Consider the following 19,807-nt stretch of genomic DNA (forward strand, 5'->3'; position numbering starts at 1 on the left):
CGATAGACGAGAGAGATAGACAGAGACAAGGAGAGAATAAAAGCCGCGGTATCGCCGCCAGAATATTTGCGGTAGTCGCTCGAGAACAAATAATGTAATTCGCCACACGGAAGTTTTCCGTGCTTTCGGAAATTTCCAACGACCGTGGAAAGTTGTTGTCATATTTCTTATTCGCGCATTCGCGTCATCAGCTTCGGTACTCTCGGCATTCGTTTCGATATATATTACTCATCTCGATACACAATAACAAATGTTAGTACGGAACATATAATTATTTCTATAATTGCACAAATTTTTTTTTTTTAATAATACTGATTTTTTCGATGTGCCTAGAATAATGAATTCATATTCGTTATCCCATCTTCGTGGATAAAAAAAAAAAAGGTCATGAGAAAAAAATTGAAGAAGTTAATATAAATGAAAAAGTTGATACATACATACATACTTATAAAAGATAAAAAAATCTGTTTTACAAAATAATGATATCATTGTCAATTTTTTAAATTTATTTAGAAAAATTATTTTGAAAAATTATTACTTCTTATATCCGAGATACATATATACATATATTTATAGTAAGATTTGTGTGCAATGACTGCTTATATGTAGCAAATTATAAGGTAAAATTTAATATTATTTAATATATTATAGACTTCGGATAAGAAACAATTTTTATTATAATATATTTATATATATTTATAATAATATATTTTATATATGTATATAAATATAATTGTATTAAGTTAGTCTTGTAAGTAACTATAGTTTAACCTTATATCACATTCTTATATTCTTTCATATTTGCTTGAAAAATTTGTAAGTTACATCGATGATTACATCGGAAATCAGTGAATTAAAACGCGTGGGACAAGTCAACAAGAGGGAGTGGTAATCCTCCTGTTTCCTTTATTAAACAGAGTCGATTTGTCGATCGGAAATTAATCGCGACAGTTTCATCGTTGTTTGAATCGATTATTATACAGTCGCTCTTTTTTCGGTTTATAAAAGACAATTCCCTTAAAGGAGTCATCACAGACCAAACAAACCAGATGCAGACAATAGAACGAAAAAACTGCGGAAGACATCAGGCGAGTTTGAAAATGTTCCGAAAATAAACAGTACGATCAGTGTGGTAATTCTCTCGTTGCTTTTTTTAATTGCATTACGATCATTGAAGCGCAAGAAACAATTGGGAGTTGTATTCAACAAAGGGAATCTCATAAAGGTCACAAGAATTACAAATCGAAAAACATCTTCTTAAACTGCTTATTAAGATTAAAATTTAAAATAATATTTAGACATATTTTACAATTAATTCGTCATCCTATAAACTATATATGTATGTATCTTGAAGAAAAAAAATTAATAAAGTTAGTCAGATAGCAAAATTTCAATCTAAAATACGATAAATCTAATTAATACGAATAAATACGCTTCTTTTTTTAATTCGATCTTTTAATGAATAAATATTTTAATATTATTTATAAAAATTTGACATGTTAATCTCCAGAAAATATAAAGCCTTATCGTAATACGGCTTGCTGTTTTAGCCATATAATTTTCAATCTCAAACACTGTCTCTCTCCGCAAATCTAAATTCTCACCTCAGAAAAGTACCTTGCTTCTAGGTAGCCGCGAAATTGAGAAATCGGGAATCATTGCCGAACAGAATCGGCGCTTGAGCGGAAACGAGAGAGAGAGAAAGAGAAAGAGAGAGACGGCGGCTCGAACGAGAAAGTACGGGTGTCGATCGAAGATTGGAGAAGGGCGGCCAGAACGAGAAGTAAAGCGCGGGTGGAAAAAAGAGCGAGCGAGATAGATAGAAGAAGTAGAGAAATGGAAGGCGTCTGGTTCGACATCGCCGAGCGCACGGGTATTTCGAAAATTCGATAAATCTCGCCCCACCGCTTCCCGTTCTTCTTTCCGCTCCCCCCCTCCCCCACCCTCCTCTCCTCGTCTCTCTCCTCCCTTACCTACCCTCAGTCTCGCCGCACACATCGACCGCCCGCACCCGCCCGCGCGAGCGAGCGATGAAATTTCCTCGTCGTCCCATCTCTCGTTATTCCCGGGGCGTTCTGGGTCGGGACCCGATATACCCTGGGCTTTCCGCCCCGAGAGCTCCTATCGCCACCCCCGCCCTACTGATCTGGCCCGAATCCACATTCTACCCTCTCCGTCCCGTATACTCCTCTCCATGTCCATTGCCCATCACTTATTTCGTCGTCAAATTCCTTTTATTTCTGCGACTCGATCGTAAGACACGATCTCGATGTTATAAAAGAACTGACCAGGAGCGGGAGAGACGATGAGATGGTTAATAGGCGCGTGAGAATCGAGATTCACGATCGGCCATGATGAGGAAGACGCACAATCGCGCTTTCTCTCTGTACAGATAGAGACAGCGCAAGATGAAATGTGGGAAATGACAATCGGATAATCATCTCTAGTTAATTGCGTGAGTAGCGACAGTGAGAATTCAAGACGGACGAATTGATAAAACGATAAATAAATATAGTTTATTTAAAAATATTAAAAATGTTTATCGTCTACAGTTCCGAGTTTAAATTGAGCAAAACTGGAGGAAATGAATTTAAAATAATATGAAACTCATCTTAGTTTAATTATGCTTCTTGAAACAAAGTTGTTTCTTTTATACAATATATTTTTGCGTTGACGTGACGTGTATAAAAATATATATTTATTTATTTATTATTACATGAGAAGGAGAAGAGAGCGCATATCTACATATATGCTTACATAAATGATAAACACGTAATTGATTTTAATAATTTGAACGTTTAATTATTCATCGTTATTTATCTCTTTCGCAAATTATTTGTCACAATTTGACTGATTCATCTATTATCTATTCATTTAATCGTGAGCACAGCCGCTTGTATTATCGCTCAATAGGATCAGCAACGACCGTAAATAAATTGTTAATTAACGCGCGGAGCGTATTTTTAGTAGCGTAAGCGTACGGGATAAATATTTACGATGCCTGTAACTTATAATAAAAGGCGGCGGAGGGGAAGTAATATATCCGTGAATAAACGTCCAGAGAGAGCGCGCCATATGGCGGAAGATACTCTCTCCGACAAGACTTCGCGAAAGCGTGTTAATAATTCGTGGCGTGGAAACACGACGTGCTCGGCCGGAACTCCTCCGGTAGTCGATCGATCCGAACCCCCGTACCGAACTAATGCTCGCGGCTGTGTCCGTCGACTCTCGCCCTAATCGCGAGCCCGATTAATTCTGCCGTTATGTCGTACTTAATTTCGTATCTTTCAACATTGCAACGGTGTTGCAACGACTCCCGCGCACTGACCGCGATATCACGCGTGACAAGCTTCATAAACATCCTAAATTAGATATCGAAACACGACGATATATGTCACTAATTAACAGCAGAAATCAATTAACGATTCATACGATATATCGAAATATCAAAATAATGTTATATTAATTAAGCTTTGATATTAAACGCTTTCTAATTTAATAAATGTTACGATCTATAAAATTCTAAAATTAATCATAATATCATTCACACGCTAAAGTGAAGTTTAAATTTATTTGAAATTTATTTTAATTTATTAATTCTGAAGCAACTATACAAAAGACGTTCAAATTTTGACAATTACCATCTTTTCTATTAGGACGATGCGTAGACGTATACAAGAGATTTCTAAAAATAATCTATGTAAAAGTTCTGTAAAAATCTATGTTAAAGTATCGCTAATGAAAACCGCATTTTCTCTATCAACGCGACGCATATAACAGACGTATAAATTAATAAAGTGTTCCAAGCCGATAGACGACTGGTGGTCGCGTCTGCTGGACAAATTGGAACTATCCAAGGATTTGACACTGATCTGCGGATCGGCCTAACCAGAGGGAAATCCCTCGGCAAGATATAGCCGCTTTTCTCATTAGTATCTTTCTGTCCGACGGATTAATTAATTTACCCGTATTACGGCATCGTGTAGCACGCGCGCTCAACCACGAAGGATTATAATCTTGATGGTGGTGATTTCGCGAATTCGCCGCCGCGAAAGCAATCGATGGGGCAGAATTGGCAAAGCATTTACATCCGCCGCAAGATAAGATTGTTATGGCTGATTGGAATTTTCAGACGCGATCCAAACATACGGTAATCCAATTGTTCCGGATGCTGCAGTCGCAACGCGGTTTGCCGCGGCCTATTATTGCGCATTGATGAAACTGTGCGACGAGGAGAACTCCCCCCATTAGTCGCGTTCGTCCGTTCCCCGCGTTCCCTGGTCCGCGTTATTATCATCGAACTGTCGCGCGTTATTGTCATCGAACGTCGCGACGCGAGAGCGAATAATAAATTACGGGCGATCGATCCGCACGTCGGGGCTACGTGCGCAATGTGACGTGCGATGCGCCGGAATTCTTTCCATTTGACGGAGTGTTTAATGCGACTGAACGAATAAATCCACATTAAATCCTCGATTAAAAGTAGTCATTCTATTTGGAGAGCTCAGATTTGGCAGAGAATTTTTCACTTTTTTCGAATAAAGTCTTTTGCTTCTTTTTTAGATACGCTAAAAATTATCGCAAACACGTTTTAAATTATATATTTAATTTTTTTAAATCTATATATCTTTCATAAAGTGTATAAAATAAAATTTCGTGGGAAAATCAAACTTAATTAAAAATAAAACATTTCTGTATTACATATCGAAGAGAGGAAATGAAAATATGAAATATGTGCAAATTTTAATCTACCATGAATTAATTAAAGAAATACGTTATCGGGGAATTTTATCTCTGAAGAGAAAAGTGAGAAACAGATTTTTTTTTTTTATACAAGATATTTTACTTTCTTTAAATAGAATGTTATAATATTGACACATCAAAACTTTCTTCATTTCTCTTCTTTTTCGTGGCTGATTAGTAAATTTTATCGTAATTTCAGCTTAACTATAATTCATGCTCTTTATGTGCGATCTGTGTGACGCAAACCCTTTCGAATATCGGGATGATCCCCGGTCTTGCGTTGCGCCTATCCCCATCGAGCCGTACGTTAATGCCGATTAATTAACCAGGAATCCCCGAGTTTAACCCATTACTGCCTCTTAACCCGCGGTCATCGTCCTGGTGCACACGTTCGCGAAACACAACGTGCGTGCAATAATCGCGAACACACCCTTCAAAGCGCAATCGGTGATCCCTCTCTTGATGCTCGCCAATCATAGGCAAATTGAAATTGGTATACTTAATAACACCGCGGATCAACACTATTTTGCGGCTTAGGTCGCATCGTGTTAGCGCTGCTTTCCGAATCTATTTACCCACGTTTGTGTAGCATAAAATAAGTCCTGTTTAGCTTCGAGAGAATGCGGAACATTAACAGAATATATGTCTATGAATCGATATATAGTTTTAATTTCAATATTCATAAATTACTGTATTTGTTTTCTGAATAAAAATAATGAAAAATCATGCGAAAGTTGCTTTCCAATATTCGCCAAATTACAGAGCCATTTATTTATTGATCGATTTAATTATTAGCCAAATTATACCCATCAAAATAATTTGATTTTCTAAATTAAAATAGATGGAAATAAATATCGCAAAATTGGATCATCTAGATAAAAATTTATAAATCATATAAAAATATAAAATATTGTTATTTTTCTTATTTATGTAACACATGAAAATATTGTTATTTTTAACTATTATATTTAATTGCATATCAATATACTAAGTCGCATCGTTATATCAGTATTGAAAAAATTGAAAACAAGAAATATGCAAAGAGCGGGATATTGATAAGTAAATGTGCGAAAATATAAATGCACAAAATTGCAATTTATTGAGAGATAATAACATTTATTATTTTTCTGCGGAGTAAATATATTACTATTATTGTACGTTGGAATATACGAAAATACGGAAATCTGAACGATAATAATATTGCCATAATAATCATTATTTTCTCATTAGCTACAGTATCTCTCTATATATACATTCTGCTGTGTTATCGTATTTTCACACTAAGAATAACATCATTTTCTGATTTTTCGTTTAGCATTTATCGCTGTGATTGCTTTTGAGTCTTTTTTAATGGAAAGTCAATCGATCGATTGATGCGTTTTACCGATGTCCCTTTTTCCTCGTTCCCAGGCTCCGAATAAAAACGTGCACACATAGACGATTATTCGTATACTCTAAGCGCAGCCGTTATTAATCGTAATCCTCTGTATAGAATCGGTCGATTGATGGACGTCTATCTATCCTCGTAGCAGTTATAACTGATTAAATCGTCGTTACATAGTAACTTAAATTCCACACACGTGTGACGGAAATTTTTGGAAAATTAATTATTCGTGCGGTTTTATCATTCACGAGATCAGAGTCGCGGTATCGATTGAAAGCGAGATAAGTGTTTTTAATATTCAAATTGTAAAAATTATTCCTTTGCAGAAATTTTCAATAAAATAACACCGGTTCGACACTAGTAATACGCAGAAACGAGATGGATGATCGTATATAAAGATTATCGAAAACGTAAATTTCTAACTACCATAAATGTCAAAATTGGATTTTCACAGGATATTACAAATTAAAGCGGCGGAAAGAAAAATGTAAATGAACATTTTATCGAATGCGGAGAAAGATAATGGAAGCGTATAACCGTCTGCTATGCACTTCGGTAAAATTTGACGTTAACTCCCATTATATCGGATATCGGGAAATCAAACAATTTTATCCAATCACGTTCTATGACTTCTCGACCTGAAGACCTTCCGAATCGAACTACCATTTGACGATGAAACATCGTTTGCTCGCAGAATGCATAGTCGATTCTGTTCAGTTACAAGAAAAGAAAAAGAGAAAGAGAGAGAGAGAGAGAGAGAGAGAGAGAGAGAGAGAGAGAGAGAGATCTAAATCTGTTTTATATTCTTTTTCCTTAATTCATTCAAGAAAAATGAAGTTGCAATCGACATTAATATATTAAAATTTTCAAGTATTATAAAACTATCTATATTTGAATTTTGTCTTAATAAAGATCATTCGAGTAAATTTTGATAAATCATTCTCCTTTTTCCAAATTTTATGATTAAAGTTGAAAATTGATTATTGTAAAAGTAAAACAATTATAATTATATTAACTTAATTATCGTTAATTAAATATTGCATTAATTTTTTTTTGTTCGTTCAAATATTGTACAACATATAAATATCGTACATATAATCACAGTTCTTAAATATTTATACAATACATTGTGGATTTAACGAGATTATATTCATCTCAATTATATTTATAAGTTCATACATATAAAATTTCTCAATCATACTCAAATAATCATGCTACAAAAGAAAGAAAGAAATCTTTACTCAATATATTCCCACAATTAGCAGCGAGAGCTTATAAAGATAATTTCCGATATCCTATCACTATGATAATCAATCGCGCGTTGTTAAACGCAGGAACCGGCATGCGATGGTTAATTATCAACGAAACGGCAACGGTCTCTCGAATTGCTTAGACCGATCGATCGATCGGCTCGTTGTCAGCTCGCAGCCACCGCGGGACCACGGAGAATCTAAGATCAGCGTATTAATTAAGAGATCGACATCGGATGCGTCGGCAATTAGCGAGCAAACAGAACCGAGAAACACGGAAAAGCCTCCATTGAAGGGGATTATAACGGAGTAACCAAACTCGGAGAGACGCCATGTCGTCGAAGACGTCTTCGAGACCTGTTAATTATGGAAAGCTGCGTTAGATTAATCGCAAAGGTAAACTCCGCTAAGCATATCTCTTCATATCTAAGCAAACATTAAATAAAAAAAGTTATAATAAGGAATCGCCTAACTTTGCTGAACAAATTGCATACTAATAAATAGATTTTTTTTAAACAAATAATTGGTAATTGATTAAAATTATATTATGAAAAATTGCAATTATGTATATTAATTTTCAGATTTTTAGCATGGAATTACATTGATTCCTCAATTAAGTATTTTTTTTATTAGGCTTTAAAGATATTTTCCGATAAATCAAGAGATATGTGATTTAAAACTTTGGTCGGTCCCACGATTACTCTATACTCGAGGGGCCTGGGGGGGATATTTGCGCGGTGCTACCGGAAGGGATGTCGATGGGTATGCGTATAATATATCAGCGACGACCTCTCGCCGTGACCCTCAGTCACGGATTCCCGTATGGTTGTATATATAATAAGCAGCGGAACTTTCATTAACAGCTCGGGCAAAGTTTTGCACATCGGTGGACTTCAATCGAAATTTCCATCGTGAACATATATAATGCTTATTTATTTGAGATATTAGTGAAAAAAAACTCGTAAAAATCGGAATATAAAAAAAAAACATTGCAACGAAAAACAATTAATAAAATAAACAGTAGTTATTAAATTAAACACAATAATTTTTTTTATTTTGTCTAAAGCTCAAAACAATATCTGTATATTAGAGGGAAGAAGACGTTCGATTAATCTTTTAGTTGTATACAATCAAAAATCAAATATTCAATTTAAGCTATAAAATTATATTCTTCATTTAATTTCATATTGACTTTATTTTAATAGAATTCTGAATATTAGCTATCAAGATACGTATCTCGGTAAAGTTGAGCATACATTTTCAAAATATGAAAGCAATTATTAGATATCTAAGAATTTTTCCAGTTTTAATTTTATAACCACTAGACTATTACAAATAATTATTAAAATTTGTGAGTAGCTATTCAAAACTTTCAATAGAATAACTAAATATCGAAAAAATTTTTCGGTTCCGAGAACTTAAAAATTTTCAAAATATAGAAAACTTTGACTATAGTTTTCAGAAAGTTTCGAATGTTAAAGTCAATCCTTAAAATAATGCGAGTGCTATATAAAATTCCCGATAGAACGCCATAAATTTTCGCCAAAGAAGTTTCCCGATCCTTGAAACTTCGAAATTTCTGACACGAGAGATGAGAAATTGCAAAAACTCTTTTTGTATTAATTTTTTTAATTCCTTAAATATTAAGAATAATTATTAAAATTCGCGGATATCTATTCAGAGTTTTCGATAGAAGGTCCGATTTTAGAAAGAAGTTTCTTGATTTAGAACCTTGGGAATTAATATTTGAGATTTTTTTTTCAGCAGAACTTTGTTAAAAACTTGTTTAGAAGTTTAATACTATCCTAAATCTTTTCTCGGAATCTTTTCAACGAATTGCAATTGTTACATAATGCGGAGCATCACAAAGTTAGCGCTCAGGTTTTTCAAATTATATTTTCTTTATTTTAAATTGATTAAACAGAACGTTTTCTAAAAACGATTGAAAACTAGAATTCTTGAGAGCGTCCAGAAGTCTAATAATTTTTCTAATAGATTAAAAATGTGGAATTAATTTCATAGATGTAAGATATATAATACTAAAATTCGAAGAATAGTTTAACGATATCATATGCAAAATGTCAATAAGTAAATATTTTCAGACTCACACATGTGCCATAAAAAATTTATAAGCCGACTTATTCTAATCTCAAAGCAGGAAGATTATTTACCGGCACATTCGCACAATGATCGCTAATATCGCATGTGTAAATATCTCAGAATGACCTCATGGCACAACTTGCGCGATGCCGGTTCGTATTCGGCCGTATACTTCATCTATATATATATATATGTATAAGTGGACGCGATCATTAATTAATATCTTCCGGGACTTGTAAGATGAGAAAAAGAGAGAGAGAGAAAGAGTGTCATGAATCAACGCCCGCCGCCTCACGGTAAAGCCGCCTTCTCGTGTCGTGCTAGGATCACGAACGAAATATCTCGCCGCCACGATGATGATCATCGCAATGATAAACAATGCGGTGCGATTATTAATCACCGACCGACCGATCCGACGCAATTAGCCCGCACGATGCATTCGTGTGAAAGAACTTTACCCACAACGCGTGCGAAAATTGCCGTCGGTTTGTGTAATGAGGTATGAGAAATCGCGTACTTTCTATTAATTTCAAATAATCATTTTCCGTTATTACTTTCTAAGCTACCAATATGTTCCTGATTAAGCAACAAGTTCAATCTCTGGAAAAAAAAAAAAATATTGAACTAAGAAATAAGTTAACAAAAGTGAATATATATGAAATATTATGTTATTATTCGCTTACATTGTTTATGTTTAATGTCAAAATGTATCATTTGTTGATATTAAAATGTTCTTATTTTCATCTAAATTTCCAACGTAATTTCTGAGATATTCGATACACATACGTTCATTAATAGTATTGCACAATAATTATATCTCCAATAACACTGCATCAATAATTGATAAACCATAATATATTGAGGAATGTTATTAGTGCGGAATGCGTGCGTGTGTGTCTGTATAATCGATAATGAAATTACTCCGCAATAATACATTAACTGAATCAAAGAGCGTTTTATAATCAGTCATATCAATTTCGTATTATCCCAAAATTAACAAATCTTTTCATTTATATTTATATATCGCATTCTCGACGAGCAATAATCGTCAAATTTGAAAGATTTGATCTTACATGCAGATATAATCTGTAACATACATATTTGTGAATGATTAATATATTACGATCATATTTTTTTCTATGTTCATACATGTCCTCCTGGGAAGGACATCATGTCCATAAAATCAATACCTGCTTAGCGAAAATCGAGTTATTGACCTGATCAGTTACTAATTTAACTATATCATTTAACTATATCAATTGAACACAGTTATAACAAGCACGTATGTCATACATCGCCACGTGTCACACGTAAGGATGAGCATTATTAGATCATTTATAAGACGATATGAACCGAAATCGATCAATCGTTAAATTATATATTCGATACGTGGCGGGGATGACCTCAATTTCCTTTTCTTATTCCGGCATTGTCGATTTTCGTACACGACGCGTATTTTTTATCACTCTTGCCTATCCCCTTATTTAGCTCTCGATCAACCCCTGGCCACGTGTTCGATGTAGTCGTGGTTTCGCGACATTGATCGTTTGATAATACGATCGTAAAATTACTCGTATTTACAATACAAGTGTAAATATTTATTTTGATAATATTAGCGTATTTGCGAGATATTGCTTTTGACATTAAATATTGTTGACATCAACATTTCGTATTCCGATCTTGATGTTAAATAGGTATAGATATCTGAAAAGTATATATAATATCGAAAATTTTGAAATAAACATGCGCGTGTTAAATTTCAAGTACTCTCTCGATAATATTGATACTCTTATGAATTCCATTTGTTTGATTAATTTCTTATTACAGAAGTTTTAATTGTCACGTGTGATACGCACGTGACAATTAAAACTTCTGTAATAAGAACGATATTGTAAAATGTCATTCAATCATTTTTTCAAAAAAATATCGATATAGAATATCGAGAATTGTGATATTCAATATTAAATGTGTAAAGGTACCGCTTCCTCTCCTTCCTCCACGTAATATCCATGTTAAAACTAATAATAAACCAATTCCAATAATATTATATATGGCTATAGGAACAATTCGTGATGAGATGATCTCATGTAACTAATGGAACGAGTTTGCGAGGAAATAAAACGGAGATATTGCAGCTTGATGGCAACGATATTTTGTCATCTCGTCAAAACGGATGCAAAAGCTGCTTTCACTGCATATAAAATATTCAATACGCGCAAAAATCCTACTGCTTTTGAAGTTCGCTAAATTCGTAAAAATCATTTTTTTTTTTTTTTTGCGATATCTCGCGAAACAATCAGCATGCAAATGGAAGAGTAAAAGATGCGAGATTATCGAAAAAGAGGATTTCCAAATGAAACACTTCTTCTCGTCACAATTCGAATAGTGATAATTCTACATGCCCAAAATTTGTTTCGCTACTTATCACGATGCAATATTTATTATAATATCACCACCTTTATCATTACACGTTGATATCATCAGCGTCATTAATATTCTCTCTTAATATATTGTATAAAAATTTTCAATCCAAAAATTTTAGCTTAAAAATAAATTTAGAAAAAAATTTTCATTTCTACTATATATCACTCTTACGATTAGTCGAGGCTGGCTAAAAAAGTCAATGAATGAAAAAAAAAAAACCATAGTAAATTCCAGTTTTTACTATCCCGGACTTTATCCAATGGAATAAACTAGCAAAAACTATAAAAATAATTAATATATGTATTTATATAATTTTATGCAAAAAGATTTTTGCTTCCATTAATAAATCATACTAATCACTATAGTTATCACTATAATAATCACTATCACTATAGTTTAAAAAATGAAATCAATGTAATAATAAAGTATTTTTTAAATCAAATTAATATGTAATATTAAAAAAAAAAAAAACTTTAAAGATACAAATATTAGTAATTTTATTTTAATTTTTAATTTAATAAGAAAAATATAATAATAACAGAATTAACATTTTTTACCAATATAGATCTAGTTTGTGTTTATTATTCAACATTTAACAAAAAATTAATTTATTTGTTACATCGATTCCTAGTCTATTGCGGATTTTATTTTGGATAAAGCGGATGAATTGACGAATATAGATAAAAAGCTGTTTTATCTATTTTAATATTTTTCATAGAAAAGACCAGTTTTTTTGTCAGTTTTTATCACTGACATGAATTTTATTCAAAAAATGTGGAATTTTGCAAACCCTCTTGATACTCTTATCGATAGTATCATTACTTCTTAACTTGATGTTAATAATTTTTTAAGTCTTTTCTGCCCGGATCTAAATAAATCTTTTTATTGCGATAATAAGCGCGCACTCGTATAAATCGACTCGGCCTATCAAACGAACTGATCGAATACTCGAAAGGAACATTAGCTAGATGCGCTCGAGGCGAGGTCTCGCCAAGATAATCCATTTCTACCTGAAATGGCAAAAGGCATAATATTACGTCGCGAATCTCACAAAGCGAATCACGAGTTATCCCGGTCCTAGATGTACCGTTCCCGAGCGTCAAACGTCCGAAGCAGAGTTACAACGTCGCCGTTTACGAGATCGATAAATCTCAGAAGAGTACTACGAGTCGCGGATAGAGATTTCACATTTATAGTGTCGTAAATAATATAAATTTATAACGAGATACATGTATGATGTATCGCGCAAAACGTGCCTAGTGTAGATGTAGATATAGAAGCGCACATATATGTATATAAGCGCATATATACATTCTCTCCTCCCCCCTCCCCTCTTTATATATATATATGCGTTATTATTGTATAAATACTATTATCTACAATAGAACAGCGAACTATATTTATCGTTACTTTCTCTATCGAGAGGACGATGACTGCCGTTCGAAATCGAGTAAGAGAGAATGCGTTTTCTTTCTACCTGCAGACAACTATAGTTCTCATTAATTCTTTTTTAAATATAAATTTTAGATATAAATCTTAGTAAACGAATAACCATAAGAACGGATCGATCGAAAGAAAAGAAAACATGGGAAATCGTTCTTATATATATTCTCAGCGATCCAACTACCAATGAAATTATTCGTCTATGAAGATTTCATAGGTATTATTTTAATGGTGACGTATGATAAAATGCGCTATTCGCGATCCCTAATCTTACGAGGTACACGCCGGTGTTTTTTGAACGGGCCGTCGACTCTATCATCTATCCCGAAGCCAATTAAATGGCCCGTTGTAACGTTTATACGCCACGTTGCTTGCACGATGTTTGAGGCACGAACGTGGTAATCGTACGGTGATCGCGATTAATTTAACGATCATGCCCTACGATGATCGGGACAGATTCTGATACATATGCGGGCGTGTGCTCTAGCGGGATGACGTGTGCATGTGTCTGTATATGACTACTGAACTTTGCCATTTGATCTCCTGCTTCGCCCCGTTAAGTTCAGGGTTGCTGAACTCTTTACCTCCAACGTCGAAGAGATTAGGGAAGGCGGTAGTGGTCGAACGTCGAACCACGTTTCACTAATCGCAATTGATTATTTTATGTAGAAATTTTTCTATTATCACGATTGTAAGATAATAAAGATTATATAGAGAATACGTAAGAAATATTTCAATTTGAAACATTATCTCTTTTTGTTTTTCATAGTATTTCCGCGTATAAATATATAAGATTCAAGATTTTAAAAATGTGCCATCAATTTCTTATCAAAATTCAATAACTTATCCCTTAACAAGATACAGTCAATGTTTTTGCTACTATACCATCTAAATATTGTAAAACATAATCTTGAAAGTAAAATAATTATATAACGAGATTATTGAAGAGAGATCTACAAGATTCGGTCGAATTATCGATCATGACTATTTATGGTTGCGACCTTACTCCGCAAATAATCTAAAGCATCTAACATATAGTTAAAATATGATTTCGAAAATAAAGAACTGTATATCTAAGAATCATCATAGAAATGATAAATATATTTTTTAAGATTAAATGATACATGAATATACAAATGATATTAGTTTATAATTTTTACATATCTATAAACTGAAAAGATATTTATTATTCCATGATGCAGATTACAATTATTAAGTTAAATATTATAATTTTGAGCACTAACCTTCTTGAGGTGTCCCTTATTGGTGCCCACAAACACGACGGTGTAATCGCCGGTTGAAGTAGCTGCCACAGCTGTCAAATGAGTCTCGAATGTCAAAACTGCAGTCGCACCCATGGGCTCTTCGCCGCCTAAAGGTGTGTTCACGTCGAGACCGCAAAAATCCTCGCCGATCGTTTGCAATTTCTATAAACAGAAATAAACAAGAAGGTATGATGAGATGTACTCTGGCAATGACAATATTTGATAACAGCTGAATAATGTAAATTGTAGATTACCTATTCATAAAATTAATTTTGCGTATTTCAAAAGCAGTCGTAGTTTTATTTTAAATTTTAACGCGTGATTCCGTTTATTTATAAAATTAGATGAAGAAGAGAAAATATTTAAATTATTATTTAAATATTTCAAAAAATTGATGTCTGTATGAATTCGTGATAAAAGTTCATATCAAATTTAATTAATGGAAACAATAAATGCAATCAATATTAACTAAATCAATTTTAATACTATGGTTTCGATAAGAATCACAAGTTTTAATGGAAAAATAATATTAAGTAAAGAAAAATAGAAAATGACTTATTTTTGTGAAAAATTCAAAGATCGATTGATTGGGAAACTTAAATTTGAATTTGATTTCAAAATTTGTATTGAATTTAAAGATTAACTAAATTTGCCGCATTAGCCTATCTTTTACGGTTTTTGTTTTTCGACCTTCGTTTATGACTATCTTTACGACTGATGTTTTTGTGACCGTACCGATCGTATCAACATTAGTCGTCATTATAATGTTGACGATATAGGGCGATGGCATTTGGATGTTATCCACTAATTTATATAAATTTTACGCGGGTATTAATAGGCCTTCCTTTCTGGTTATTAATTTTAATCTAAAATTTGACTGCATCAACAAATGTTGTGCATGTCAGGTTTTAAAATTCCAATTTAATTTTTTCATATTTATATCCATGATGAAGATGGATCAAAAAACGGTCCAAAACGTACATTTTTAATGCACATTTGTTAGTAGTTTTTTTTTAATTTGTTGATAAGATTTAATAATAATAAGTTCGCGCACCAATATCCGCGCCTTGGCTCTTGATTATATAACACTTGATTATATAAGATAAGATTTTGAATACTGACAGATAAGAATCTGTCAGTATTCTCACTTAATTGTTCGGGAAAAAAAAAAAAAAATTAATTCTACATTCTTAAATTTTTTTTTTATATTATTTATATAAATTTAATATTTATATAAATTTTAATTTTAATTTTAATTTAAATTAAATTTATTTAATTTAAATTTTATTTTAATATTTATATAAATTTTTTTCAGGTAAGTCATAATTAAATCTTTCTTATATAATCAAGTTCATTCATTTGATTATTCTTTATATCAAACGTAATACTTAATATACTTCCATTGGATATGTAAAGTAAGTTACAAGAAAAATATGAGCGTCCTAGCATTAATGATTAAAAGCTCGCTTTAGAACAATTAATCCATCGCCTGAGGGAATAGGCCGCGGCTGATTTTACTTGCAGATTCTTCATGAGTTAGAGTATACGAAGTATGACAACATAAATCTATTTTTCTGTGTTAACGGAAAATTATAAAAACACTCATCTTTCTGATCGTTCCATATATACATTTATGTAGGCAAAGTATTATTAAAATCTGAATTTTCTGCGAAAAATGTTGTTCCTTCTGTGCGATATTCTCTCGTCAAACGTAAAACTGTTATCTTTTATCGCAGTTAGAATGGAATATTCTTATGTTTATGATATTATCATATTTCATATACATAGATATATAAGAAGAAAATATTATAAGAAAGTTTTATACAAGCCAATATTTTTAAAATCACATATTATGCATTAAACATAAAAAATATTAAAATTATGTATATATATATATATATATATATATATATATATATATATATATAGAGAGAGAGAGAGAGAGAGAGAGAGAGAGAGAAAATCGTTAAATCGAGATTATCTTTATTATAATAAAATAATTTTGTAGAGTTTAGGAATATAAAAGTTTTACGTTCAAGCGATTAACGCAGGAAGGATACACAGGAAAATGATTCATGTGGAAGAAATCTCGACGGACATAGAATTGCAGGAATGATTTCGCCGAATCGGAGAACCCGTTTCCTTTTTCCGGCGGAAAAGCGGCAGGTAGATTACCGAAGCGCGAAAAGGGGCGCGAAAAATATCCGCGGCTAAAATATCGCGGCGAGACGAGTCGCGATAAATTATCGCAGGGCCAACGATTAATTCTTACCGGACCCAGCAATTAATCGTGCCCTACGACACAAAGATGCTATATGTTTTATTATTTATTTTCCTTTACCGAACGTTTCTTCTCTTCTTTGTGCAACTTGAAACGCACGTGTCGTGAGAAAGACAGAACTTGCAAACCAAAATATCTTAAATACATCATCTAATTTAGCGTAAATATTTTTTTAACGTATATAAGGGCCCTATCTCAGAGTTAGCAATCAGCTTTTGATGTCAGCCAGTTAAAGAGATGGCCGCTTTTTTTTTTTAAGTTGAAGTTTACTATATAAATTATATAATTATATAAAAAATTTATCTTTCTTTTATTTATATATAATATATAATTAAAATATATTATGATGTATAATATACGAGAGACATATATATCTGTGAAATTTTAATATCTGAAAGAATTACGTAACGATAGATGCTCTCTTTTTATCTTTTTTTAATTAATCAAATATTTACAAGATAATCAGTTACTAATTACAGACTCTGTTCACGTTGCTCGAGTTTGTTCGATCGCGTATCTTTTCTCTTTTTTTCTTTATGTAAGCATACCGAATACCATCCGCAGAAAACTAAGGGTTGTCTTGCGCGAGTCGACAGATAGGATGATCCGTCGGTCGGGCGTGTTATATGTGCGCACATACAAAAGCATACGTATCCACATCAGAGCGAACAAACCAGCAAGCTCGTTCCCGGCGAAAGCATCGCGCCAAGTCGGCTCTATTTACATTCCAGGGTCGGTTTTACCACCCTGTGCGCACGCGCACGCGTACACATATTACCGCAGCGAACAATTATTTGCAATCCCCGTGCTAATACGGTACCGAGATGCATTTTCGCTGCGGCCGTCCTTGCGACGACGACAATTGCTGAAAATCAGCAACGTACTTGCACGAAATCGCGTCTGACTGATGTTGCATCTACGTATGTGCAATAAACTCTATTCAATCACGCGAACATTTCGCGAGTAATACGAACATCAACTGATACAACATGAGTTAGAATAATTTTTTTTCTATAAGAGAATTAAAAATGTGCGTGATAATAATTATTAAAATATTAAATGTACTTTAAATGTGTATATATATATATATATATATATATATATATATATATATATATATATATATGTTAATAGCAATTTGAGTTCATTTGTTCGCGTGCAGTAATTTGCATATTTAGTAAGGAGCATAACCATGCATCGTTCTTCTAATTTTAATTGCGACATAAAAAATGTTAATGCTCGATGTTAATATTCAACCTTAAATATTCGCGCACGAGACTTCGAGTATGCTGGATTTACTCTATATCTTCCACGCAAAGATGAGACTTAAAAAATTCATAGTATGCAAAACTTTACCTCGGCTTTTCATATTCCAGGCACAAAAGCCGCTGCTGCGTCAATGCTTTGACACACTTGATATTCATATGTTATCTGGCGAAAAACCGAGCGCAATGAATTATTCCGACGGGATGTGAAGAGAGCTCTCGAAATTTCTCGTCTGACTTGTCCTTGGTCGTTTAATTTGGGGTGAGAGAGAATAAACAGCTCAAACGTACGCAAGCGAGTCGAGATAGTTCGTCGATTGGAGATATGAAATAATCGACAACACTGCACAGTAACGTGTTAATGAATAACGTGTGAATAATTTTAATAATGGGCAAATTGGCGCGTAACTAATATCGAAATCAGAGGACGTGATTTAACGATCATCTTTCGACAGCTTTATCGAAATGTGGATGTGCACGCGTAATATAGTATATCTATTTAAAATAAATATCTCAGACGACTTATATGTCAACGGAACTAATTATCGATCCCCAAAACTTTCTCTTCTCTCACTTCGATCCGATGTATATCTATATTTACTAACGATAAGCAACGTCGATATGGACGGGGATAACTTTGGGATATGCGTTTCGTTTCTCTCTCTCTCTCTCTCTCTCTCTCTCTCTCTCTCTCTTTCTACCTTGCTTTTTTCACGTTCGAAACGTATTTCCCGTTGAACGATACCGTTGAGCAATAAAAAAGTGCATCCACGGCTGTTATTACAAACGCGCAATCATTTCCGAAAACGTAAACATATTTTGCACGTACAGGCCATTCTGTCACCGGATAAAATATTTTTCGAAACTTTTGTGTTTGTTGTAATCTGATAAAAAGACATATACCATTTTTTTTTACATATACGTTTTCCCTGCCAGAGCCTCGAAAATTGCCTGTCACTGAATTCTCTGCAAGTGTCTACATCTTGATGTATTAAATTAAACCATTTTCTTTAATTCTTTAGCATTTTGCACGTCAAAATAGATTCAAATGCAATTTAAAGTTAAATCATATAAATGATTTTTTTCCAAATAAAGGAAAACACACACACAAGAGAGATAAAAGAAATAATTGTAATCGAAGATATTATATATTATATTCCTCGCAAATCAACGAGTCTTAATTGAACACACGCTATCTTGCTGGCGAATAAAATAACTCTAATCGATACAACGGAAGTTTCGTTCACGTGTAACTCAAATGACTCAGTATCCGGAACGGTTTTCGACAAATCTCGCCGTCGTGCGATAAAAGCTTCGCCGGCACGCTAATCCCGTCCGGCGGCCAAATCGAATGAGAGCCCCCCCCCTCCCCCCTCCCACCCAATTTTTGAAAATATGAAAATGTCGACAACAGGCGGGCAATGAAGTCGCGAGGGCGCACCATATTTCGCCGTTCGACAATCCGATTAAGGACAATCCATTCTCTCTGTCGCTGCGGCAATTTTTCGCGTCGTCGTCGAACTCCCGCCGAAATCTCATTTTCCGAAAAAACGCTCCTCGTCGATTTACTCGTCGCGTCGATCTGCGAGCGACGACGGACGGTACGATTTCGAGAGTGTCGAGAGCACGGCACGATCGTCGCATTTTCTCTT

At 33.6% G+C, this 19,807-nt stretch overlaps 1 protein-coding gene across 3 annotated transcripts in view; it reads right to left on the reverse strand.

The window, feature by feature from the left end:
- Plexa (plexin A) overlaps nt 1-19,807 on the reverse strand; it is a 253,077-nt gene that overhangs the window by 53,431 nt on the left and 179,839 nt on the right. For all 3 annotated transcript variants that reach the window (XM_070311324.1, XM_070311325.1, XM_070311326.1), the window contains one exon: nt 14,589-14,771. In XM_070311324.1, coding sequence (XP_070167425.1) covers nt 14,589-14,771 — 183 coding nt within the window. The remainder of the gene's footprint in view (nt 1-14,588; nt 14,772-19,807) is intronic.

The sequence above is a fragment of the Polyergus mexicanus genome, unplaced genomic scaffold (genome assembly GCF_030449975.1).
Source record: "Polyergus mexicanus isolate NDT 795.1 unplaced genomic scaffold, iyPolMexi1.0 SCAF_19, whole genome shotgun sequence".
NCBI lineage: Eukaryota > Metazoa > Arthropoda > Insecta > Hymenoptera > Formicidae > Polyergus > Polyergus mexicanus.